This window comes from Mirounga angustirostris, unplaced genomic scaffold (assembly GCF_029215605.1).
Source record: "Mirounga angustirostris isolate CCGP_5_RB_7025 unplaced genomic scaffold, mMirAng1.0.hap1 SCAF_8, whole genome shotgun sequence".
In the NCBI taxonomy this organism is placed as follows: Eukaryota; Metazoa; Chordata; class Mammalia; order Carnivora; family Phocidae; genus Mirounga; species Mirounga angustirostris.
In genome coordinates this window covers 44949241-44976245 of record NW_026991716.1, presented here as the reverse complement: position 1 = coordinate 44976245, position 27005 = coordinate 44949241, and the positions used below count along the sequence as shown (strand labels likewise).

The 27005-nt window shown below is 41.0% G+C and overlaps 1 protein-coding gene and 1 long non-coding RNA gene across 2 annotated transcripts; both read right to left on the bottom strand.

Moving 5' to 3' along the window:
- Nucleotides 1-6708: 6708 nt before the first annotated feature.
- On the bottom strand, nucleotides 6709-20861 carry LOC135365563 (uncharacterized). The gene is made up of 4 exons (XR_010413642.1): nucleotides 19429-20861; nucleotides 18332-18540; nucleotides 7703-7847; nucleotides 6709-7358 (listed from the first exon to the last, which is right to left on the bottom strand). It is a non-coding gene; the product is annotated as an uncharacterized LOC135365563 (long non-coding RNA).
- A 3494-nt stretch (nucleotides 20862-24355) lies between these two features.
- CUNH6orf141 (chromosome unknown C6orf141 homolog) lies at nucleotides 24356-26431 on the bottom strand. The gene has a single exon (XM_045866006.3). It carries the CDS (start codon nucleotides 25908-25910, stop codon nucleotides 25311-25313), a length of 600 nt encoding a protein of 199 aa, XP_045721962.1. The 5' UTR covers nucleotides 25911-26431; the 3' UTR covers nucleotides 24356-25310.
- Nucleotides 26432-27005: the final 574 nt, after the last annotated feature.

Sequence of the window (27005 nt, the reverse complement as noted above, 5' to 3'; positions counted from 1 at the left end):
GACATTATGTTAATGTAAGAGTTGAACGTGAGCAGAATCTAGCCTTCACCAGTATCCTCGCAAAGGAAGGTTTAACCTCACATGAAGTGGCAACAACTGCGCAGGAGAGATCGCTCTCGGATTTCACGTTCACTAGCAAGGATGGCGCTGCCCCATTTCCAACACCTAGCTTGCCTTCGTTTAGTCTAGTTTCCTATTTCAGGTTATCAGTCAAACTCAGAAAACCCTCCCCTGTCTCTTGCGCCTCCATAGAAAAATGAGACAAATGCCAGTGGAGGAAGGGTGGGCTTAGGGACCGAAACACAAGGAGTAAGGTCACGGTCACCATAAACTGGCCACGGAAAGATGTGGGCCACTTTGGCAACCCTCTCTCTCCTTATTTTTCTGGCAGTTAGCATATATCCTGACTCTTCTAAGAACCTTATTTGACTATTATTTCCCTTAGCCATGCACAAATTCACAGAGCTGTTTCATTCAATAAATATTTATCAGGGACCTACTATATGCTACAACAACACGTATGTCTAGAAATTAGTATGTATAGCACTAACATGTGGAAGCTTCGTTACACCGCTTGGCAATTAGTTACTCCTAACCTTTTTCTTGGGTAAATCTTGTGGCTGTAGTCTACATTTTTCCCTGGCAAAAGAGACTTTGTTTTCTATTGTTCATCAACCCCTTAACCACACCTAGCATGATATAAGCATAGAGACTCAAGATTTGCTTAATGAATTTGTCAGAGAAATAGAACTAAAACCAAAATCTTCTCCCAACCCAGAAATCCTCCTCTCCACAAAGGTAACAGAAAAAGAAAACAATTTTATTGTTGAATAAGCATCAAACCAAAATGTGATGTGTATCACAGACAATCCACTAAGAAACTGCAAAGACAAAAACAGATCTCACCCTGTTATATAACCAAGCAGGCACAACCCATTACAAAAACGTTCTCAAAGGAAACAATATAACGAGTCCTCAATTACTGAGAGGGCTTGGCAGCACCATTTGTCACATACCATTCATCCTAGATTCATCCGGTAATTGGGGTGACCATCTGTGTTAATTGTCTGTATACAAAAGAATAATAAAGTTCTCATATCTTTATGATAGGAGGTAGTTTTGCAACTTGGGGCAAGGCACCCACCAATGTCTGGCTCCTACCCCCCCACAGAAACTGGGAGAAAGGGGTACTCTCTTCCTTGATGTTTATATTCTGAACAGATGGCCTCCAGGTCCCTGAGAAAGCCATTGCTAGGTCATAAAGCTGACAAAAGACACATTCTAACTTCAGAAGGACTTATATATGCTACGAGTCATATATATACAATATGATTATATATATATATATGATTTAAAAACAGGAAAAAATACAAGTCTTTTAAAGTTAATGCTTTAAGAGAAAGAGAAGTCTCTTATTTTCAACAGGGAGAATAAAGCTTCTTTTAAATTTTTACTTGCCCTTGCAAATTAAATGTTAAAAGCTTTGAGGAAATAATTTTAAAACATTTTTCTCGTTACAAGGAATCGTCTTCTCTCATGGTGAAACTTCAAAAACTATGAGAAGGTTCAGCTTGACCACCTTGAGGAACTTTGGAATGGGCAAGCGGCTCATAGAAGACAGGATCATAGAGGAATGCCAGCATCTCGTAGGGAGTTTTGAGTCTCACAGAGGTGCATAGAATAAACTAAACCACATCCTATTTTTCATGAGAAAGAAGCCAAATGCTATATTTTATTACTTAGGCATAATTCCAGTATTGTAGGAAAATTCCAAGAATTTACAAATAATTCCCCAATCCTACTCTTCTGTAAGATTCCCCAAATGTCAGCATTTTACATTTGCCTTCTCTCTTGTTCTGTCTCTTTTTCTAAACTGTTTGAAAGTACTTTGGAGACATGCTCTCTCTTTATTCCTAAACACTTCAATGTGTTCCCTTAAAATAAACAAAAACATTCTCTCACATACCCAAAGTACAATTTTCAAAACTCAGGAAATTAGTATTGACTCAGCCATCCCCTGAACTTATTTGGCCAGATTTTGCCATTGTCCCATTAATGTCCTGAATAGCAAAAGAAAATCCTGACACATGCATTACATTCAGTTGTCATGTCTCTTTTGCTTCCTTCCATCTGGAACAGTTCTTCAGTACTAGGTATATTTCTGATCTCTTTAAATGATATGCAGTTAATTCCATATCATTTTAATATTTTATCTATTTAATATTTTAATTATTTAACATCTTCATGTTAATAGTTTTCTCATTTCCTTAATAAATTGAGCTCATTCCTTACTAAAAATATGCTCATTTGAGTATTATCTTCACTGATGCAGATAGTAATAAAAAGAGAAATGGTCAAAGGTAGACAAGCCTGAGATAAATACAGAGAAGAAACAACGCAGTGGCCCATGTGCTAAATTAGCAGTCCCTGTACACACAGAGAGCCCGTCAGCAGTTTGGAGAAAGTACCTACGGGAAAACATCTATTCCTCCTGCAGTGTTAAGCTCCTAAAAAACATTAATTTCTCAGGGCTTTGTGTACATAGCATCTCATATACCCTTACATAGCATCTCAGACACTCTTACATTTATGTATTAAAAAGAAAACATATTCTCTGCAGAAATTCCCCCAGGCCTTCAGCCTCCGCATTTAAGGTAGGTGCTGATGTTAAACGTAATTCTGAGCATTCTGGTTGCTAAAATTAAATGTACATCCAGTGATACATATTTAATAATCTAAGTAGTTTTCAATGATGCGGAGGAAAACAGATCCCAGTAACTGAAGAGGTTAAAACAAGAGGATCTAGATGAGGTTCTTTCAAGTAAAATCATTTTAATCATCTAGATATACTATTTTAAATTTTGAATTGATTGTAGGCTTCTAGGTTGGTATTTTCTCAGATGTTACGCATTAACACTTGCTACACACACACACGTACGTCCACACACACTGAAATGGCCCTCACCCGGCACATTTTAATTTCTTTGAGCCAAATGTAGATTTTCTTTGGCACATACTTCTAGTTTGCCTTGTGGCAATCTTTTAACCAAATTCTGGATATTTTCCAAGGCTCATCTAGTCTCACCTCTCCTTAAAATGTATGGTCACCAATCATCTCATTCCTCTATGAAATCTTTTATTGACAGTCTGTCCCCATCATTCCAGAACTGGCTTAATACTGTTTATGTCAGTATTCCTAATCTGATTAATGAATTCTCTTATAGGAAAGCCTTTTGAAGTCAAAACAGTAATGAATGCTTCTGTTGCTAATGTCATTGTGTCAGTGTTGCTTGGAAAACGGTTTGATGACCAAGACACCCAATTCCTGAGACTCTTAACCTTGATTGGTGAAAATGTGAAGCTCGTTGGAGGTCCTAGGATTGCAGTAACTGTATCTTCCCTACTCAATTTTACTTCTTCTAAGGTAGGTTAGAAGAAGTAGGTTGTTCAAGAGACCATGAAAAAGTATTTGTTAGAGAATTGCCATTTCAAAAATGTACACTTTCTGGAACATTATGAGTACAGAGATGTGACAAGCCTGCTTGGTTAACACATCTGATAATTCCTCCATCACAAATTACTGCATCAGGATGCCTGGGTGGCTCAGTCAGTTATGCATCTCCCTTTGAGTCAGATCATGATCCCAGAGTGCTGGGATCAAGTCCCGCATCGGGCTCTCTGCCCAACGGGGAATCTGCTTCTCCCTCTATCCTTCCACTCTGCTCATGATCTTTCTCTCTCTCTCAAGTAAGTAAATAAAAATATTAAGAAAAACAAATTACTGTATCAAATAATATCTTACAATGCATGGATTGTGAATCACATCAATAAATAGTTCAGTTTATGACTTCAGTAAATTTTCACAATTTGGCCATTCATCTTTTACCCATACCACTGGTTATGCATCGATGCTTATCACGGATAAGCCATGAATGAATAAGGAACACTCAGAAGAATTCACTTAGAAGAGTGAATTTAAACAGAGGAGAACTATCAAGTACTAAAAACAGTACTAAATAAAATTTTAATATCTATTCTGCATCACGTAAGTTCAAAATAGTGCTACAATCCAATTTTTTATATTTGCGAGCAATAAAGTTGCTGTCTTCTAGAATGTAGGAACTAAGAGCCTTGTCAAATAGTTCCCATTTTCAATAGCACAACTGATAGCTGACAATATTATTTCACTTTGTAATAATTTAGGTTCTGTTATTATAAGTACATGTTTACTTTAAATACACCTGTAACTTAAAGGGGAAACAGGCAACTATGTCTGTTTTTTTAAGTCAATTAGAGAAAGACAATTATCATATGATTTCACTCATGTGGAATTTAGGAGACAAAACAGAAGAGCATAGGGGAAGGGAGAGAAAAATAAAATAAAACGAAACCAGAGAGGGAGACAAACCATAAGAGACTCTTAATCATAGGAAACAGGATTTCTGGAGGGGAGGTGGGGGGAATGGGGTAACCGGGTGATGGACATTAAGGAGGGCACATGATGTAATGAGCACTGGGTGTTATATAAGACTGATGAATCACTGACCTCTACCTCTGAAACCAGTAATACATTATATGTTAATTAATTGAATTTAAATAAATTAAATAAATAGCTCAATCTTTAAATAGAATTTAAAAAAGATTTAATTTATTTACTTATTTGAGAAGGAGAGAGTATGAGCAAGTGTGCAAGTGGGAGCTGTGACAGGGGTGGGGGAAAGAATCTCAAGCAGACTCCATGCTGAGCATGGAGCCCAATGCAGGGCTTGATCCCAGGACCTAGAGATCATGACCTGAGCTGAAATCAAGAGTCTGATGCTTAACCAACTGAGGCACCCAGGCACCCAACTATGTCTAACTTTAGGTTGGCCTTTTATCTTTGGTATTTATTAGGTCACTTGGGTGGTTAGGGCCCCTTTGAGAATCTGATGAAATATATAATAGAGCTTATCTCTCAAATACATGAATATACTGAGAAACATACCAAATTTAGCAAACAGTGAAGTCCTTCCTGAACTTTCTAAGGGTTAGGGAATATTAGATTATATGGTGCTGCTCCCTGGGACCTATACACAGTAGACCTGTTCTAAATTACAAAAATAATTATTCTGATCCTGCAAGGAAACATTAGTGGTAAAGTGAGTGTGCTACATAGGACTAAAAGAGTTTAACCTGGAATCACCTAGGAGTTTGGACGAAAAACAGATTTATAGCCCTAACCATAAAGCCAATACTGTTTCCATGTCTTGTCTAACCTCTAAGTAGACGTGTTGGGTTACTACTGGCATAATATACAAAATACTTCGGGTACATAGAACTTACTATAAACCATATCAATATTCATTGTAAGTTACCTAGTTCCACTAAGTCATGTTTTCCAGGTCAGTCTGCCAGTTAGTTGAGACAAAATTGAAGTCTAAATGAGATGTTATTTCTATAATGCTTCCAGAAATAATGGTGTCATTCCCATTATTGCACACATTACATATGTATATTTAACTTACTTTGCTGTTTTTTATTCTTTCAGCTTTTCAATATGTTTCCAGTTTTGGGGTTCCTCCTAAAAAGTCATAAGACAGTACTCAGGAATAGAGATGAATTATTTGCTTTTATAAGGATGACTTTCCTAGATCATCAGCATAAATTTGACAAAAATGATCCAAGAAGCTTCATTGATGCTTTTTTGGTCAGACAGCAGGAGGTAATGGTGTTTTGCTCAGGGGTTACCTTAGCCTATTGTTTATTATTTGGTTTAATTAATAGCATCTGGAGGAAAAATATTTCTTGCAAAGAAGAAAGATCACTGGATTCAATTAGGTTAACAATGGTAGATTAGTATCCTACAAAGAATGCTATTTACTACATTTTCCATTCTCAAAAATTTCCTACTGCTTTTCACATCACTCTCTGAAAAAAAAAAAAACAAGATATTTAGAGATCTCAAATGTTAGCTTTTAGAATTAGTACAGTATTCCTTTTATTGCAATCTTGAAAATGTGTGTCAGTTGACTAAACCAAGAAAGATTATTTCATGCAATTAAAAAAAAAAAACAAAACAGGGGCTCCTGGGTGGCTCAGTCGTTAAGCTTCTGCCTTCGGCTCAGGTCATGGTCCCAGGGTCCTGGGATCGAGCCCCACCTCGGGCTCCCTGTTTGGCAGGAGGCCTGCTTCTCCCTCTCCCACTCCCCCTGCTTGTGTTCCCTCTCTCGCTGTCTCTCTCGTCAAATAAATAAATAAAATCTGTAAAAAAAAAAAAAAAACAGTGTTGGGCATATTCTTTTTTTCTTATTTTTTATTGTTATGTTAATCACCATACATTACATCATTAGTTTTTGATGTAGTGTTCCATGATTCATTGTTTGTGTATAACACCCAGTGCTCCATGCAGAACGTGCCCTCTTTAATGCCCATCACCAGGCTAACCCATCCTCCCACCCCCCTCCCCTCTAGAACCCTCAGTTTGTTTTCCAAAGTCCATCGTCTCTCATGGTTTGTGTCCCCCTCCGATTTCCCCCCCTTCAATCTTCCCCTCCTGCTATCTTCTTCTTTTTTTTTCTTAACATATATTACATTATTTGTTTCAGAGGTACAGATATGTGATTCAAGTCTTGCACAATTCACAGCGCTCACCATAGCACATACCCTCCCCAGTGTCTATCACCCAGCCACCCCATCCCTCCCACCCCACCCCCCACTCCAGCAACCCTCAGTTTGTTTCCTGAGATTAAGAATTCCTCATATCAGTGAGGTCATATGATACATGTCTTTCTCTGATTGACTTATTTCATTCAGCATAACACCTTCCAGTTCCATCCATGTCATTGCAAATGGCAAGATCTCATTCCTTTTGATGGCTGCATAATATTCCATTGTATATATATACCACTTCTTCTTTATCCATTCATCTGTCGACGGACATCTTGGCTCTTTCCACAGTTTGGCTATTGTGGACATTGCTGCTATACACATCGGGGTGCACGTACCCTTTCAGATCCCTACTTTTGTATCTTTGGGGTAAATACCCAGTAGTGCAATGGCTGGATCGTATGGTAGCTCTATTTTCAACTTTTTGAGGAACCTCCATACTGTTTTCCAGAGTGGCTGCACCAGCTTCCATTTCCACCAACAGTGTAGGAGGGTTCCCTTTCTCCGCATCCCCATGGTGGGCATATTCTAATCACTCAGTTAAAAACTAATTTCCAGGGGCGCCTGGGTGGCTCAGTTGGTTAAGCCACTGCCTTCGGCTCAGGTCATGATCCTGGAGTCCTGGGATCGAGTCCCGCATCGGGCTCCCTGCTCGGCAGGGAGTCTGCTTCTCCCTCTGACCCTCCTCCCTCTCATGCTGTCTCTCATTCTCTCTGTCTCAAATAAATAAAATAAAAAAAATAAAATTAAAAAAAAATAAAATAAAAACTAATTTCCAAATGCCAAACAGCCTTTCCCATTGTTAGAATTATTTATCATCGTTAGCATCTGGGATGTGCTTTATTCGAAAATTCTGCACAATATCCTCATAATAAAAAAATTCCACTCAATTGAGGAAAGAATGCCCAGCTTTGCTTTTTAAATTCATGTTAGGTTATCTGCTATGATTGTCCAGTATAAAATTTTTTCATCACTAATAATTCCTTTCCCCTTTCAGGAGAAAGATACATCTACTGCCTATTTCAGTGATGAAAATTTGGTGGCACTGGTTAGTTACCTTTTGCGGTTTGCGGCTGGTACAGAAACCGTGGCCTCCACACTGTGCTGGGCACTTCTGCTCGTGATGCGATATCCTGAGGTCCAGAGTAAGTCTCTTAAGATTCAGGGCATTGCCTGAAGGAAAGACTCAGAAATCTCTTGGGCTGGAAAAAAGCAGAATTCTATGGCCACACGAGATACCTTTAATTTATACCCTTGAGGACAGTGTGTACTTTTAGGTTCCTTTTGACATGAGAAAGTAGATTTTGCTCTCCAAGCTTCCTGAGACGGTCTGCAGGTGTCACTCCGTGCAGGTCCCCAGAGGGACCTCAGGAATAGAGGTCAAGTGCAAGCAGTGCAGAGAAAAGATGGGTCAGAACTCATAGAGCACTTTGGTTTGATTTTCACATGGAAGGAAAACTGAGAAGATTGTTCCAATATCCCCTCCCCTACCTCTAATCACTGCATTTTATCCAGAAAAGGTCTGTGATGAGATCACCAAAGTTGTGGGGTCAGCCCAGCCTCGAATTGCACATAGAACTCAAATGCCGTACACAGATGCTGTCATTCAAGAAGTACAGAGATTTGCTGATATCCTGCCCACAAGCTTACCTCATGCAACAACCACAGACGTGATATTTAAAAATTACTATATTCCCAAGGTAAGGGTTTAAGAAGGGGAAATGAGGGGAACGGGAAAGGATGTCAGGTGCTCAAAATCACAGAAGCACTGAAATGAACTGTTGGAAGGCAATCTCAGCCTGCCTTTCTTCCTGCCATCCCTCCCTCCCACTCCCTCCCTTCCTTTTTTCCTTCCTCTCTCCCTCCCTACCGTCCAATAAAAGGTAACTGAGTGTATCAGTGTGTGTGCACAGACTAGGTGGTAATTACTCCGTGCAAGGTATTATAAGGTATTATTATTTCTATGTGGCAGTTGAGGAACTTGGGGTTCAGAGAGTTTAAGCGAGCTGGGTGAGTAAGGGGGCCAGATCCCCAGAAAGGCATGCCACCATTTTAGAGCTCAGTTTTCACCACGCAGGGCCCCTGACAGCCACACCTCTGGCCTCACATGCTTCCTCACACAGAAACATGCCCAGGCCCTCTGCTCCTCAATCTTATGGCATCTAGATGCATTCTTGTGCTTTCCACTTGCAAATTGAAGAAGTATGCATAGATATTTGCTAAAAGGACACTGAAGGCAGGAATCCGCATAGGATCAGAGCATGCCCATAGCACTAATTCTGTTCCTTAAAGCTTTGTCTGGTCACTGCTTCTGGGCCCACCTCTGCATGAATCCGCAGGGGCCACTAGCTATGTGGACCCCCTCCCCACACTATCGCCTGCTACTCTGTGTGTACCCTACAAACAAGGGGCGGCATTCATCTTTGGAGTTCCCTTCTCAAGCACGCATTAAAACACTGTTGGATTGAATTAATCAGATTTGTAGCTGATAAAAACAAATATAACCGATGTCAAAAACAAGAAAAAGAGACCCCCAAGGAAGCTTTAATAATGGCATACACGCCTACCATGCTCCTGGTGGCTAGGTCCCTCAGTTTCACCGAGCTCCAATGGAAATAATCTAGCACAGTTGTCATAAGGAGGAAAAATCCACAATGCCCAGGTACATATACTTATAAATAAAAAAGAAAGAAACAAAGGAATAGAGCACAAAGGAAGTTGTAAAATAAAACACTTTAAAGCAGTTGTTTGCTTTTCGTGACTCAAAAACTATACAGATTCATGCGCTAAGACAGCTAACCACAATGATAGTCTTGCAAAGCTTTCTTTCTTTCTTTTTTTTTTAAGATTTATTTATTTGAGAGAGCGAGAATGAGAGAGAGAGTACATGACGGGGGGGGGGGATTAGAGGGAGAAGCAGGCTCCTCGCTGAGCAGGGAGCCCGATGTGGGACTCGATCCAGGGACTCGATCCAGGGACTCCAGGATCATGACCTGAGCCGAAGGCAGTCGCTTAACCAACTGAGCCACCAGGCACTCCTTGCAAAGCTTTCTTAAAGAGGAAGCTATGATTAACTACAGTGAAGTAGTGAACACTGTTGTTAATGGAGGGGCAGGCTTTTCTTACTATTATTTTAATTTTAGTTTTCAGAATACTCTTTCCCATATCACAATTAAAATTCCTTTCCTCAATCATCCTCGGTTGTCTCAGAGCATGTGGCAAGCTGTGGAAGGGGGAGCAGCTGACTTTTGAGGATTTGCTTCGATGGGCTCATTAGATCTAGCTTGTCCACCCTCTCAGTCCCTGGAGGGAAAAGAGCAAAACCTCACTGAGCCTCAGACCTGCCAGGGACCGCACCAGGGTTGGTCTACATATCGCTGCACCTGAGGCTCACAAGTCACCCCATGAGGGCTCTTTAACTCCCTTCATATAGATTTAGAAACTGGGATATATCAAAAGTTAAACAACATGCCATTATCACATAGCAAACACAGGACTAAGTAAGAATCCATTTCTAGTTCTGAGTCCAAGGCTTATGTTTTTTTAGGAGGTACTGAACAAAAATGTGGTAGAGTAAGTGAATGTTCCACACTCAATCCCAAGTCCCTGCACCTCCCCTCCTTCCAGATTCTTCTAGAACACACTGCTTCTGAAAAATTACTGAGACCTTCACACATTTTGAAAGAGCCACCTTTTTAAGAAGGAATGTAATCTCTGTCATTAATAGCACTTCTGTTTCTAGGGCACCGAGTTCACCACTTTGCTGACCTCTGTACTTCGGGACCAAGCACAGTGGGAAAAGTCAGACACATTTAATCCTGAGCATTTCCTGAGTTCCACTGGAAAGTTTATCAAGAAAGAAGCTTTCATGCCCTTTTCAGTGGGTAAGGTATCCTACTTTGAGACAGGTTTGAAAAATCTGGAGATATTTGGCCTTGTCTGAGGACTGTGCTTAGGTTTTATATTTTTTTCCTAAACGTCAGAAATATGGACGAGTGGAAAAGGCCTTTCCCCCACAGGCTTTAAATTGGCTGTAAGAGAGTAGGCATTGGAATGGCATTTTCTTAGGGAATCCTTAAAGATTCCTTGCAGCTGAGGCTAGGGTAGGGCCTTGGGAATTTGAGGAGAAAGTTAAGCAGGGAGACAATGGACAGCCCACTTCACTCCAACCAGAAAAGCTTTGCTTTATTTTTATTTTTTAAAGTAGACTCCATACCCAGCGTGAAGCCCACTGCAGGGCTTGAACTCAGGACCCCGAGGACCAAGAGTCGGTGGCCTAACCAACTGAACCACCCAAGCACCCCTGAAAAGCTTTGCTTTAATATATATAAATGCCAGTGTTTTTTAGAATTTCTTGGGTAGGAGAGGATGGGAGGGGGCTTAGGGATAGGGAAGAGAGAACTTTCCACTAGAGTACATTTTGGAATCCAGGGAACTAAATGAATTTATAATTTTCTGGATTCTTAAGAACTTGAAATGAATTCTCCATTCCTAGAAAAGAATGTTAGCAAAACTATACCATAAGCATTTTGTCACCTTGTGCCTTTCCCCTTACACAAACAATAGGTTAGCATTCACTCCATATACCCATTCAGCGATAGGTAAACAGCAGTCACCCAAAGGATAGACTTTCCTTACCTACTGATAACTAAGAGATACAGAGAGATACAAAGTACAATGCATTCTCCTAATTTTTACACACAAACACACCCATAGGATGATATACCAGAAAACAGTACATGTATTAATGACTCCTACTTTAAATAAAAATGCAATATCACATCTGGAACTAGAGTTAAAGGAAATGAAAAATAATCCACATGTAATTCACAGTGTTATGAACTCAATTTTTCTTAATGCTTCCTTGCATTATATTTTGAAAAAAAAAGCCATGGAAACATAAACAATGATCTCTGGAGGGCACTTCAGCTACATCTAATTCCAAACCCTCATTTTACAAGTGAAGAGATGGAGCAATTAGTTTATTACCCATAATGTTTGTTTTTTTTTTTTTCCCTAGACTCCTTTATCAGATCTTGGATTTACTGATGTTTAAAGAGAAGAAACAATGTTTCCCTTGACACCCCCTTTTCTCCATAAACAGCACTGTTTTTTTCTGACCAACTTTGTCTCCAGGTTCTCCATGGTTCCTCACATACCTGGGCCTGGAGGCTTCTTTGGACTATGAGACAAGAAGCAAATAGTCCAGATTTTTGCAGAGTGGCACATCTTCAAACAAGTTTGGCAAGGCTTACCTTAGGAATTCTAAACATCTCCAGATATACTGTGTGTGTGTGTTCCCTGCTTTAGGAAATCTAGGAGTAGTGATACTCTGTTTTATCATAGACAAACAAATGGGAATATTCTTAAAATATAACAACCAGAAAACCATCACAATAAGAAAAAATATCATAAACCCAATGTTGAGTGCGAAGTCCTCACGCTCATCCTTACTTACTGCATTAAGACAGAGATTTTGCTCTCTGGAGGGCTTATTTGATTTTTGATCACAATCACTCCTAACTAATTTTGCATACAGCATTTCTTTTTAAGATAAACAAGATCATTTGCTATATTTTCACCTATATAATCTTAAAAGTAAACCAAAACAATACATGCATTTTATTTTTAGGCAGCTAGACTCTTACCTTGAAACTGAATAAACCTAAATATAGGGTAGATAATTCACACCCTAAGTTGCATTATTTATCATCCATTTAGATGACACCACTCAATCATACATTTCGTTCTGGGCAGGTGGGAAGATCTGATCCTAAAAGCTAGATTAGGTGTTCCTTCCATGGGCTCCCTCAACACCCTATTGTAGCTTGTGACACTGTGTAGTATTTACCTAGTTCCTTGTTGGGCTCACCTACTGGGCAGTGAACCCTTCCTGAGCAATAGTCTCAGAGCCAAGCTAAATTAAATACCTGTATCTCCTTGACATTGCACATACATTGATGGATTGAATTGTTAGCTTTTATTTAATAAACATTTTCAAACAGAGAGAAGAGTATACATTGCCTTTCACCTCTAAAAGTCCTGCCTTGGTACTAGGCATCATGAAAAAATACCCCCCACTACCCTTTGTGGAGTTCATCTGTTTCCTGGAAGTCCCATATAAACCAAAGTGCTACTTTCTTTGAGTTGTAAAATAACTACATTTAAATATTTTTCTGAACGTTGAAGTCTTTTGTGACTCAGTACACTTGAGAGTTACCTTCCTAATTAAATAAACAAACAACAAAAGAAATCTAACTTGACTGTCTACAAAAGGAAAGCAGGAAAGCAGAGCAACAGGCTTAGGATTCACAGACTCAGGGAACAGAAATGAAAAGACGTGATAGGTTCTTCTGAAGGACTAGAAGCAGAAACTTTTCATAATGCTATATCTCAATCAACTATATTATCTTTGTTCTACAATGTAACCACAAAACATTAAATTTGAGCCAAAAAAATGCACCATTCTCAGCTCAGCATGTCTTACAAAAGATATATAACCATTAAGTCCCTCTTGTTTCAATAAAAACTTACCTAGAAGACTTCCTTCCTCAACTTTACTGACTCCACCTTTCAAATATCTTGACATTTCCCCCAATAAGTCATGTTCCAAAAGTAATACAAACCAAGTCTCTGTTCTTAAAATGCTTTGGCATGACCGAGTGTCTACTTAGCCTCTGGCCTCAGGTCTTAGGCTCCAGAACTCATGCTCTATGCTCCGGTCAGAACCAAATTTTTTTAGCCCTGAGATACATCATGATCCCTTCCACATCTCACTGCATCTTTGCCTGGCTGATTTCTTCTCACCCTGGGCACACGAGCTGAGATATAAAGCTCTCATACAAAGGAGGAGTCCTCCCTGACCCTTTAAATCACACTGGGTACCTTTACTATCTGTTCTCATGACACACTTGGCTTTACCCTTCTAACATTTTCCACACTAAAATGTTAATATTTGTTTAGCTGCTTGTTTCCCTCATGGTGGGGGGGAGGGGTAGGCGGGGAGAATTAGAATATATACTTGATTTTATATTTCCCGGGCTTCGGCAGAACCCATGAGGCTCAGAAGAGGTTAAGCAACTAATTCACACATTCTAAAGTAGGAGAAATCACACATGGACAGCTTTTCTCTTTGTCCAGATTGTGTTTCAATTTTTTGTGCTCATACATCTCCTAACCCTCCACGTCCATCTCCTCAGGCCGCCGGATGTGTGCTGGTGAGTCACTGGCCAAGATGGAGCTTTTCCTGTTCTTCACCAGCCTCATGCAGAAGTTTACCTTCCAGCCACCCCCCAGGGTCTCCCATCGGGACCTGGACCTAACCCCAGACATTGGCTTCAACACTCGACCAATGCCTCACAAGCTATGTGCCCTGCTCCAGGCCTAGGCTCTGCATTGCAAGCTGCAGCCCCAGTTCTTGATGGGGTCCTCAGCACTAACTCCCCTTTTCTGCATCATCAGCCACATCATTGCAGAGGGTTCTCATGTGAGATCAGACTGATTTCCTGGGCTAATCAATGTAGTGGATGCCTCCTTGCTGTCATTCTCTAAGACAGAACATGTGACAACTAGAATCTTCACTTCCTGCTCTAAGGTCTTTCTTTTAAACCAAAACTGTCCTTTTCCTCCAATGCCTATGAGACATTTAAATATCACTGAATAAACTACTGAAAAAACTACTGAATCAGTAGTTTTAATTGGTTAGGGCAGGATGACTATATAATTAATGTTTTGTTCTAATATGTCCATGAACATCTTCAAAACTGCAATGAAGAAAATTCAACTTTTAAGTGAGGATCACACTAAACATAAGACATATAAGACATTGGATCATTCTGTGAATAACCAAAAAAGGGTGGTTAACAACGGATAATTGCTCATGAGTATTGTCAGTTTGCTGAGGTCAGCAAGCGAATGCTTCTGCTCCTGACGTAACTGGAATTTGCAGGCCCCACTTCCCTGCGCCCCATGCTCTGAAGGCACACGCAAGACCCACGGGCTGCAGAATAACAACATCACGGTCAGTTCCCCTGAGACACAAAGCATCTTCAGCCTTTATGAAGTCAAATGTATCTCCCCATCATCAACATAAATGTTTCTCTCCTGCTCTTATCTGATCCCTGTCATAGCAAAACTGGCACTGGATAAAGTTAACCCATCAAGCAAGACTTTGAGCCTATTGTCATAGAGGAAAGACACCAGAACTTCGACCGAACTCAACTCCGCTGAAACACGGGGAGAAGGGTTTTTAAGCGTGTGGTGAGCTGGTAGAAAAGCTCTTGTGATGAGTGGGGAGGTTGATCAATATCCTATATCCCTACGCTGAGTTACTCCCTAATTTGCACATTTTTTTCTCTAGGATTAGGCCATTAGTGTTTGCTAATTAGCCTCCATTGAAGTTTAGCTCCTACTCTTCCAGAGACAAGGAGATGGGGTGCTGACTTCCTTGATGACCACATTTCAAAGGGAGAGATCTCATGTCCTTGAGAAAGACATTCTTGGGTTGTAAAACTGGTAAGAGATTTTTTTTTTTTTTTTAAAGCTTTACAAGTCAAAGGGGCAGAGAAAGAATTTGTAAGTGAAAGTTTTCTCATGTAAATGCCCTAAGAAAATGGAAGTCAGGGCCTAGAGCCAGGAAGAAACCTGTCTAAAGTTGAGCCAAACTGAGAGGAATGTTAAGTCCTTCCTGGTCATTCCCAAAGCAGCATTTTCCACAAAGCCTTTTTAGAATGAGTCAGATGGGGGGAGACTCAGCTTCTCTGACTTTGTTGACCTAATAAACAAAACCGTCAATGACAAAGAAATGGGACCTGCTAATTTTAATTTATTGTTTGAACACATTCAAGTGCGAGTAGCTGCACTTTCTGAGTTGCCCTTAGTACCTAACTGGTGTTCAATAACCTATCAGGGAATTCTCAGTCCAAAGTCAACATGAATTTGTGGACTGCTTTCTCTCATGAAGGGAACAGAAACCGTTGTTTCTGTTAGAGAGCAGGAAATCTTGAGTTTTAATTCCAACCCGTTTAGTCCCCCATGTTTGAGACTTTATGACCACATGTTGGCAGTGGTATACATGGTGAATCTGGCACCCAAAGGAAGATAATTTTTATTTATTTATTTATTTATTTATTTATTTATTTATTTATTTATTTATTTTTTAAAAGATTTGAGAGAGACAGCGAGAGAAGGAACACAAGCAGGGGGAGTGGGAGAGGGAGAAGCAGGCTTCCCGTGGAGCAGGGAGCCCGATGCGGGGCTCGATCCCAGGACCCTGAGATCATGACCTGAGCCGAAGGCAGACGCTTAACGACTGAGCCACCCAGGCGCCCCGGAAGATAATTTTTAAAACCAGTATGAGACAAGAATGTTCAGGAACAATCATAAAGTAAAACAAATAACTAATCCTTTGGTTAGTCTGATATAATAATAATTTATGTAAAGAACTGTCAAGTAACTGATAAGTAAATTTTAATAAAATTGAAGTGTCTGCAACAAAAACAGAACTATTAAATTATACCACTCATGTAATGTTTTATTTTCTTGATTCACTCTTCAGTTTTTTTTCTTTTTTTTTTAAGATTTTATTTTATTTATTTGACAGAGAGAGAGAGAGACAGCTAGAGAGGTAACACAAGCAGGGGGAGTGGGAGAGGGAGAAGCAGGCTCCTGGCCGAGCAGGGAGCCAGATGCGGGGCTCGATCCCAGGACCCTGGGATCATGACCTGAGCCGAAGGCAGACGCTTAACGACTGAGCCACCCAGGCGCCCCTCACTCTTCAGTTTTAAAATAATGAATAAAAAATGAATTTAATGTTAAATATATTATCCGAATCCAGTAAAATAGTTTATGTCTGAACTAAATTTGCACTTATCAAACAGAAAATATTTCCTTACTTTAATTCTTGTTTAAATTTAATTAACATTTAATTTGTTTCCTTATTTTAAATTTTACATATAATGTCACATACGATGTCAGAATTGAAGTAACTCAACTTCATTTTCCTAATCACTATAGTTGCTATATTAATGTTTATACTGAATCTTGGGATGCAGGACTATGTACAGGATGGAGACACAAAGTGCACTCTGAGTGAGTTCAAGAGATTCTGAACCCTTAGGAATTTACTCTCAAAATGAACACATGTAGTTGATTCCACATATGTGTGAGAGAGATATTAGGGGGACAACATGGAAAAGATCTTTAAATTATCTTCCCCATAGGGGCGCCAGGGTGGCTTAGTTGGTTTAGCGTCCAACTCTTGATTTGGGCTCAGGTCATGATCTCAGTGTTGTGAGATTGAGTCCCCTGTTGGACTCCATGCTGGGTGTGAAGCCTGCTTGGGATTCTCTTTCTCACTCTCCCTCTGCCTCTATACCGTCCTCCTCCAAAAAAAAAAAAAAAAAAAAAAAATCAAAATAAAATTATCTTCCCCATTAAAAAAATGGAAAAGAAAAATTTTAAAGTGTTAATTTCAAGCTTACATCTGTATTATTAAAATTCAAAAAGTAAGCAGCAAGTTTTAAGAATTTAGATCAACAACAGATTTTTTTCAGAAAGGAGTATTTTATCACTAAGCACTTGGTGATGATAAAAGCAGACTTTTAGTCCAGTTTTATCACAGTTTTAGGATCTCTAAAGATGACACACGGCTTATATTTTGCTCCTGGGACAAACCCTGACCATTGCCTAGTCCTTGGCATGCGATTCAATACAGGTCACAGAATCTCCTTTCTTCCACTCCAACCTTTTGATCATAGAATTATTTCACTTATACATTTGCACATTTTCCCACTCAGTTATGTGGGGATAGAAAGACTGTATAACCTCATGTAATATTGTATGCTAATTATACTTCAATTAAAAAAAAAAGACCAGAAAAGAAAAAAAGAAAAGAAAAGAAAAGAAAAGAAAAGAAAAGAAAAGAAAAGAAAAGAAAAGAAAAGAAAAGAAGGACTGCACAGCCTGAACCTTTTAACCTCAGGGATCTGGATTAATACTGAGGCTGGCGTGGGAAATCCACAGGCATGCTCAGGCTTTTCTCTGAGACATGGAGACCAGCTGTCAGAGAATCAATCTTTATGGAGTTGACTATTTACAGAAATCCTCCCTGAAAGTTCTCTTGGTTTGGTAAAAATTATTTGGTGCCCATTATACTCCCCTACCCTTCTCCCAAGTAAGTTGAATTTGGGAATTCAGTTATATCCACGTTTCCATAGACCTAGTCAGCTTTCAAAATTAACTCAAAGTCGGGATGCCTGGGTGGTTCAGTCAGTTGAGCATCAGACTCTTGGTTTTAGCTCAAGTCATGATATCAGGGTCTTGAAATGGAGCCCCCATCAGGCTCTGTGCTCTGTGGGGAGTCTGCTGGAGATTCTCTCTCTCTGCCCCTCCCCTACTCATTCTCCTTCTCTCTCTCACACTCTCTATAAAATAATGAATAAAATAAAAATCTTTTAAAACAAACCAAAAAACTCCAAAATAACCTCGAAGTCACAAGAGTTTTTTTGGAAGGTGGACATATGACTAAGGATAATCCAGTGGGTATAGAATCAGCTTTAACACTCAGGGTTTTGGGCCTGGGGCACATTGTCCAACAAACCAGCCTTAAGATTAGTCTTATGCACCCAACAACCTCAGTGACCACTGGGTAATACCCATGCCCAGGTAGACCCTACACAGCCCTTACCTCAGTAAGGTGGCACTGAGCCATTATGTAGCATTTTGGGTCCGAACAGTCAGGACTGAACCATACCGAAGCATATCTCGCCCCCATGAAGAAACTCCTTGCAATGCTGCACTCCGAATGCTTCCAAGAAATAAATAGAATGTGACTGTCTCCAAAAAGGAATTCTGTGACGAGGTCTTCTGGTTTCTAATTCTGTCTTCAAGACATTCCTAAAATTAATGAAAGACTGAATATAAAAATGGACAATGGCCAGGATATGTACGATACTATATGGAAAAGACAGAAAAGCATCTTCGTAAAAGCCATTGGTTTGGTTTTCATAGGATTTCTTGTGTTATATGTGTTCTGTTCTTTGTTATTCAAGACTAAAGCGTGGGTTAGGATAAAAAGTGAAATAAACAACAGCAGCACAGATAATAATAATAATAATAATAATAGCTAATTTTGTAAAAGGCGAAAGATTTATACGATCTGAAGAGAAACCAGAGTATTATAATAGCTAATTTTGAGTATTATTGTTATTCCAAGTATTTTTACTTACTCTTAGAAAAAATCCCATGAGGCTGATATTATTTATCTGGTTGTAGAATTCTGACCTACAACTTGTAGAGCAAGTAGTTTGGGAACCACAGCTTCTGCTGCCATCAGCCCAGAAAGATCAGAACTTGGGGTCAGTGACTGCTGGCTTCCCTATTCTTTTTGTACCCTTCCAGCTCAGGACACACCAGAGAAAGCCCTAAGTCAATCCTAAAAAAAGTTTCTCTAGATAGCCCAGCTCCAGCTTCTCCATGCTAACAGCTTCCAATCAGAGCATGTATGAACCCTTCCTTTTTTTCACTACTGTCAAAGAAAAATTGTACCAAACAGAATTGACCAGTCCAGGAAGAATTTATTCAAGACTTTATAAAGAAATTTAAGCATTTATTGCAATAGGAGAGCGAGACGGAACTCAACTCCCCTGAAATAAAAGGTGGGGGGAGTTTTTAGCACTGGGTTAAGTCAGTGGAAAAGTACTGGAGGACATTGTAGGGGGACGTTGGTCAATTCAATTAATCCATCTTGTTTGCTAATTGATACTTATTAAGGTAGGCTCTTACCCTCTCCCAGAGACTGGAAGTTAGGGACCCTGTCTTTCTTGATTACATTTCCAAGAGGTGGCTCCCAGGTCCTTGAGGACATTCCTCAGATGCAAAACAGACAGAAGTTGAAAGATTTACATGTCAAAAAGGCAAAGAACGAATTTCCAATTGCAAGTTTCTAAAGAAAATGCTCCAAGAAAAGGGAGGGTCAGAAGCAGTCAGAAAGAAACCTGTCTAGTTTGGTCAAGCTGAGGATAATGTTAAGGTCATCTTGGTCACTTTCCCTCTTCATTGCCTACCTTTGCTTCCCTGCCAAGTGCCAAGTGATGTTGCCCAACTCCCTTCCTGTATCAAACAAGAACCCAATTTTGTGAAGGCTGCAGGCTCCCCAAAAGTATCCATTCTCTCTTACACTTAGAATCTGAATTTGAATTTAAAGTTGATTCCACGCCTTGAAGCTGACCAAGTCTACCATTTTGTTGCTAAATATTGGCAGCTCAAGTGCCTAAGAACCGATTGTGATTTCTTTTCCAAAGTAAACTGCACTTATTGTCTTCTCTTATCTTCATCTAGCAAGGTTATAAAGATTTGCCCTCCCTAATTAAAGAGCAAAGTACTGACTAGAGTTATAAATATACCAGGGTGTCCAAGAGTCACAGCCTTTGTTTTCTCCTCTGAATCAGTTTATTCACATTCAGGCTCCACCTTTCTCCCCACCCCCTCACTATTCGTTAGCAGAGTGCTCAAGGCTGACAAGTCCTGATTCAGCCGCAGATGTGTTGCCAACTGTGCTTTCTTTAACGACTTCCTGCCCTTTTTCCCTCAAGGGGTTTTTAACTAAGTATTGTCGGGGCACCTGGGTGGCTCAGTCGTTGAGCGTCTGCCTTCGGCTCAGGTCATGGTCCCGGGGTCCTGGTATTGAGCCCCGCATTGGGCTCCCTGCTCGGCAGGAAGCCTGCTTTTCCCTCTCCCACTCCCTCTGCTTGTGTTCCCTCTCTCGCTGTATTTCTCTCTGTCAAATAAAATCTTTAAAAAAATAAAAATAATAAAAATAAATAAATAATATTGTCTCACATTCTGAGATAATAAAAGAACCACATTTCAGAAACAATTTGAACTCCAGTAATCAATGTTTCATTATGAAACTTTAGAATAGTAAGACTCTTTAAAAAAAAAAATTTGAAGATTTTTAGAGATCTCCTTGCCAATTCACAAATCAGTATCTATTTCACTCTTTTGTAATGACTAAATGCTTTCCCAATTCTACAAAGTACTATTTCCATGGCATTGTTAACGATTGTTAATGAATGCGGAACAGAGAGAAAATGAAAACTTTCTAGTTTTTGTAAGTGACAAAGTAGGCTATAGAACTAAATATGGCATGTATATATCAATGCTTCTCAAACCTTAATGTGAACCAACCAGGGATCTTGTCAGAATGCAAATTCTGATTCAGTAGATCTGTACTGGGGTCTGAGAGTCTGCATTTCTTTTTTTTTTTTTTTTTTTAAGATTTTATTTATTTATTTGAGACAGAGAGAATGAGAGAGACAGAGAGCACATGAGAGGGGGGAGGGTCAGAGGGAGAAGCCGGCTCCCTGCCGAGCAGAGAGCCGGATGCGGGACTCGATCCAGGGACTCCAGGATCATGACCTGAGCCGAAGGCAGTCGCTTAACCAACTGAGCCACCCAGGCGCCCCATGAGAGTCTGCATTTCTAAGAAAATATTCTTAGAGTTGCCCATGCTCCTGGTTCCCCTTGAATAGTATCAGTATACCTTGGTTTATAATACTTAGATTTTATATATAGCTTATACCAAGAAAATGTAAGGATATAGGTATGTATACACATACACATAAAAAATAGAATAAAATACACATGAAAAAATGGGATAAAATACATAAAACAAGACTGGAAATGTACCAAATATTAAGAGATTTGGGTCATGGGTGAATTTTTCTTTTACTCCCAATTTTGTTTTTTCCTCACAAAATATTTCCTCAAACTTTTCTGCAGTGAATACAACTTTTTCTTTTAACAGGAAGATTTGTCTTTCTCCTTTTTTACAAGCAAAAAGGCGCATTAAGTAGTGGTGATAACCAACAAGAATAAGAACAGCAAGTAAAATGTAATGAATCTCAAAGGTGGTGGAGGTTGTGGACATAGGTGGAGGTTGTGGACAAAGGTTTTCAGAGAGGTCAACACTTGCCTAATGGTGGTTGTGTGAAATTTGCCTTATGGTCACTTGAGTGGCCAGGTGGTTTCTGAAAGTCCTTGCTATGATTCATCCACCTAAGGCAATTTCAGAGGGTCACATTTTTACGCAAAGTGGAGGTAAGACCTAAGAGCAAAGACCCAGACATTCTCAGGAGATTTCTTCGTATTGGGACACTCGGATTTCACTTTGGATTCACTCCCAGGACACTGTGAATGCGAAAAGACTCCTCAGGCTCCTCACACAACTGGGTTCTGCTTGGATCAGGAAAACCTGTGAAGCAAATTCAACAGGACTTCAACTTACTACTTTGTATCAGGGAGATACCGGTTTAAAGGAAATCGGTTAAGTACGTTGTAAGCAGCTAACTAGGAGGTTGGTGAGTGCTTTAAAAATAACTTTTAGGGGAACCTGGGTGGCTTAGTCAGTTAAGTGTCTGCCTTTGCCTCAGGTCATGATCTCAGGGTCCTGGTATCCAGTCCTGCATCTGGCTCCTTGCTCAGCAGGGAGCCTGCCTCTCCCTCTGCCACTCCCCCTGCTTGTGCTCTCTCTCTCTCTGACAAATAAATAAATAAATAAAACCTTTAATAAATAAAAATAAAAATGACTTTTATTTGAGATAAAATTAACCTAAACATATCTGGACTAAAAGAGTTAAGCTGACTTGAAGAAATACATTTTTGACAGAAAGGAGATAAAATGAAAACTGCGTCTATTCTGTTTTTCTGAGACAACAGGGCATCAGATTTCAAATCCCAGAGGGAAAAGAAACCTGACACCTAAAGAAAGTATTTAAAACTCCTACAGCCCAAGGTGAACTAAGTAGACTTGAAACCTCCTCAAAGACCCTGTCAAGCAATGTGTACCTTAGGCTGTTGAATCATAGGATAAATATCACAAGATGTGGAGGTCATTTCTAAGAAATTTAAGGATGTATTTACTGATCCACTAATGCTGGGAAAAGCTAGGGAGAAGTTTTTTTCTTTCAGGAATGCAGAAAAGAATCAATAAAAATCACCAGTTGGATTGTACAGGATTCCTTGTGTTGTATGCCTTCAACTGTTTTTTATTAAAAAAAAAAAAACCTAGGGCGCCTGGGTGGCTCCGATGGTTAAGCGTCTGCCTTCGGCTCAGGTCATGATCCCAGGATCCTGGGATCGAGTCCCGCATGGGGCTCCCTGCTACGCGTGGAGCCTGCTTCTCCCTCTGCCTCTGCCTCTGCCTCTCTCTCTCTCTCTCTCTCTGGCTTTCATGAATAAATAAATAAAACATTAAAAAAAAAAAAACCTAATGCCTACTTGGGATGAAAAGTGAACTAAACAATTACAACAACACTAATAGTAACAGCTAACTTTGAGCATTCATTATATGTGAAGCATTATTCTGAGTATTTTTCATTTAACTTAATCCTAGAAAAAAACCTTATGAGGTTAATACTATATATTATCTCTACTTAACAAATAAGGACACAAAGGCACAGAGAGATTAAGCACTTGCCCAAAGTCACAGTTAGTAAGAAGTGGGACAGTTTTGAACCCAAGAAGCTGAACTTCAGAGTTGGCCTCCATAGAGAAGGCAACCAAATGATGTTTTGGTCCATGTTAAGGAGGTTTTTCTTGCTGACTATATATTCAATGCTCAATCACTTGGGGGCATATAATGACTCACAACCAAATTCATCAAGTCAGGCCTGAAAACTGTCTGCCAATAAGTTTAACCTCACACAGAGGCCAAAGCAGTTGGAGGAAAAGATAATTCACTTCATGGGGCCTATATTACTTTTTCTACTACCAAGTAGCTTTGAACACAGATGAGGTCAGGTGCTACATTCTTCCCTCAAGTGTGGGTCTCATAGTCCTAAGAACTGCCAGTGGTGATCCTCCAGCCAAAAGGCCTTGCAGAACTCATGGGCATTAAACTATTTCTAGCACGTCCCATAAACATGAGTCAGAAAACCCAGGATGCCCTGTCATCTTTTGACTCCTTTCAAGTAAGTACCACTGAAGGCCATTCTCAAACCTTTAGAAGGGAGAAGATCGTATTCTTTTTTTTTTTTTTTTTAAGATTTTTATTTATTTATTTGAGAGAGAGAGAATGAGAGAGAGCACATGAGAGCGGGGAGGGTCAGAGGGAGAAGCAGACTCCCTGCCGAGCAGGGAGCCCGATGAGGAACTCGATCCCGGGACTCCAGGATCATGACCTGAGCCAAAGGCAGTCGCTTAACCAACTGAGCCACCCAGGCACCCGAGTAGATCGTATTCTTATCTACTTAGTAAGCCTATGCAATTACCAGCTGTGTGACTTACCCAAGCCACATGACCTCTACACCTAGGTTGGTTCGTCTGTAATACAGGGATGTATCTTACCTATCCTGTCTGCCAGGAGGCAAGAGGTGGATCAGATTATATTTGAGGGCATTTCAAACTCTAAACTGAAAATAAAGAGCACAGAGCGAGGAGTGACGTAGGGGGCACTGTTCAACAGTTTACTCTTCAAAAGCCAGCATCCCACTTACCTTGTTAGTTCTTGCTGTAACCAAATACTCCTTCAGCAGTGCTAAAGTCAAGCAGTTCACCTCTAGAGGGAATGCTTTGCTCCTCACAGATCCCCAACCAGAGCACACTACTACAGAGTTAATAAAAATGGTGTTTAATAAAAAAGAGGAACAAATAAAAAGACTTATTTCAATAGCACAAGAGACTTTTTTTTTTCCAACAGCATCAAGAGAGATGTATTTTCAACCCGGTTTTGAATGCAAATAATAAGAGACTATGGACAGAAGTTAAGATATACAATTATTTTATGGCAAACTATATATTATCTACCTTTAGATCAGACTTATCTGTCATATTTAAAATATTAAAATAAATAAAAACCAGATAAAAAGCATTTTTACTAGACTAGATACTTTGGGGTAGTAAAGCCCCTTTAAATGGCATTTAACCTTCAGAGCTGGGTCTTCCGTTCTCCCCCTCTTCTTTTCCTAGTTATTTATTTTTTTTCTAACACTTAATGAAAAAAAGAAAAATGTGCACATCAGAAGAAAGTAAAAAGGAAAGATTTTGTTTACCTGCTGCTTTATTTTAATTTTCCTATTCCTTTTTACTTTCTTTTTCAGCTTTAAAACAAGCCTCTCTCCCCATCTACTCCCACTCCCTTTGAATCAAACTTCACTTCTGATTTTAGGTCTTAAAGAGAGAGCGGGGAGGCAGGGAAAGAGATCATTTGAGATGTATTGCAAAGTGAGAATTAACAACAGATTTTATTTCAAAGGGCCCACAATTCACCAATCTGAAAATACCTCTCTTTCCCCTCTTCCAATGACTTAGGTCCCGAGACCGTCACAGTATTTAAGACACAAAGGAGGTATTACGTTGCTCACAGTTCTGCATTCTGTCTGGAGTGTCATCTGCCTCCTTGCTGCGCTGCCCCAGCCTTACAAAAGGTCCTTGCTGTTGGTTAATTACAGGTTGGCGCTCCCGGAAGAGCATTTTCTTAGAGGCTTATCGCTCACCCACCAGCCCGCAACATTCCTAAGGCTCCTCTTTCCTGTTTCATATCCTCGGGCAATCCAGTCCTTGGGGACCGTGAGGTGATCTCCCCGCGGCATGGACGCGGGGCGCCTCTCCCTATGCAGGGAGAGCCGGTGGTTCTCCGGAGTCCCGGCGCCCCACAGCCTGGTGCTTCACTCCCTGTTGGTGCGAAAAGTGATGGCGCTCATGGAGTGCTCCTCGGTCCGGGCGGTCATTTGGCCCTTCGTCCATGAGGTCCACAGGACTTCTTCTGTCACCTGATAGTCCACAATCCGCACAAGCACGGACTTGGGTGGGGATGCGGGGTCCCGCGGCAGGGCTCTGAAGGCAGCGTCTCCACGGCTGCCAGAAATTCGCTCTTCTCGTGGAAAGAGAGACGGGCAGTCGGGTGCCCGGTCCTCTCCGGCCGCCTGGTCCTCCCCACCGGCCACGTCTTCCCGTGCACGGCCCCCTGGAGTCCCCAACCATCTCTCTGGGTGCAGAAGAAACAGCACTTTCTCTCTGACCCACGGCTCGCAGTCCAGGTTCTCAGCGGCCGGGCTGTTCTCGGGAGCGCCGCCTCGACTTCCGCTCGCCCTCGGCCCCGCTGCCGCCCCCGTCACCGCGGGACTCCGGGCACCGGGAGCCAGGGGAGCCCCGCGCCGCAGCTTGCGCGGAAAGGAGCCGGCGCGCCCCAGGATGCCCGGAGCGCCCGCGAGACTCGCAGCCCCGCGGGGCCCCGAGGCCCCCAGCCCAGCAGGAGGCTCATTCATCCGTTGGCTCTTCAAACGGTCCACGCAGCCAGCTCCCGCTGAGCTCGGAGGGCGCGGCACGGGCAGGACTTTCTGAGGCACGCCCGGCCAGAGACCAGCTCGGTGCTGACCCCGCCTCCTGGCGCCTCCCAGTCGCGTCCGCCTCGGCCCTGCCAGCCTTTGAGAGACAAAGAGCCTGACGTCCCGGCAGTCGCGCCTCTCTCTCCTTCTTTCCCTCGCCCCCCTCTGATGCTTCTGTCGTAGTTCTCACTCTACGCCCTCTTGCATCTCAGCTGTACTCCATTCCCACCTTCTGTTTTCCTCCCGGACAGAGGCGCAAAAGACACTTCGCACAGCGCCCCCACCTGAAAGGCCCGCGACAAAGCGCCCTCTTCTTTCCCAGGACGCGCCTCCCAGGTGAAGAAACAAGGAAGTGTTCTGGTCTTAATTATCTGACTTAATCAAATTCTTGCGAAAAGGTTTCGTGTTCAGTCCCAATCCATCCCTACTTTGCTGCCAAGATTATCGGATGTAGATCTAGGGAGTCGACTTTGAGAAAACGGTTCTTCCTTTGGGACGCAGGATCTGTGGGACAGGGGTCGCTCCTGTCTTCATATTGGTTATAATCAATGCTCACTCCAGGAAGGGGTGTGGTGCTTTGGATCGAACAGAAACAAAACAAAAACAAATCGCTAAATGAATGTCTTCAGGATTTAAAATTCTGTGTTCACGTCGTTTTTTTTAAACTTACCCCTTCACTCCTCCACTCCCTTTCTCTTTAACCCCAGCGGTTAAAAGAAGTAGGTCTCTCAAATTCTGGAAGAAAATAAACAGGGTGTATTTCTGGGTAGACTTTTGGAATCTGCTCATTGGCGAGCACACTGACACATTAATCTTTGGCTGGGGTTAACGGGGGAAACTATAGCTAATGGAAAAAAGGGGAACTTCGTTTGGGATTGCCAGTCCATCCTTAGTAACAGGTGTTTGTTTTACTAGCAAACGCTCACTGTTTTCCCTATCTACTTTAGAAAAATGACTGCAATGGTGGAAATTTCTACCCCTGTATGAAAGACCAAGTAGTGTGGTGAAAGAGATATTTTGGAAAGAGAGGACCTT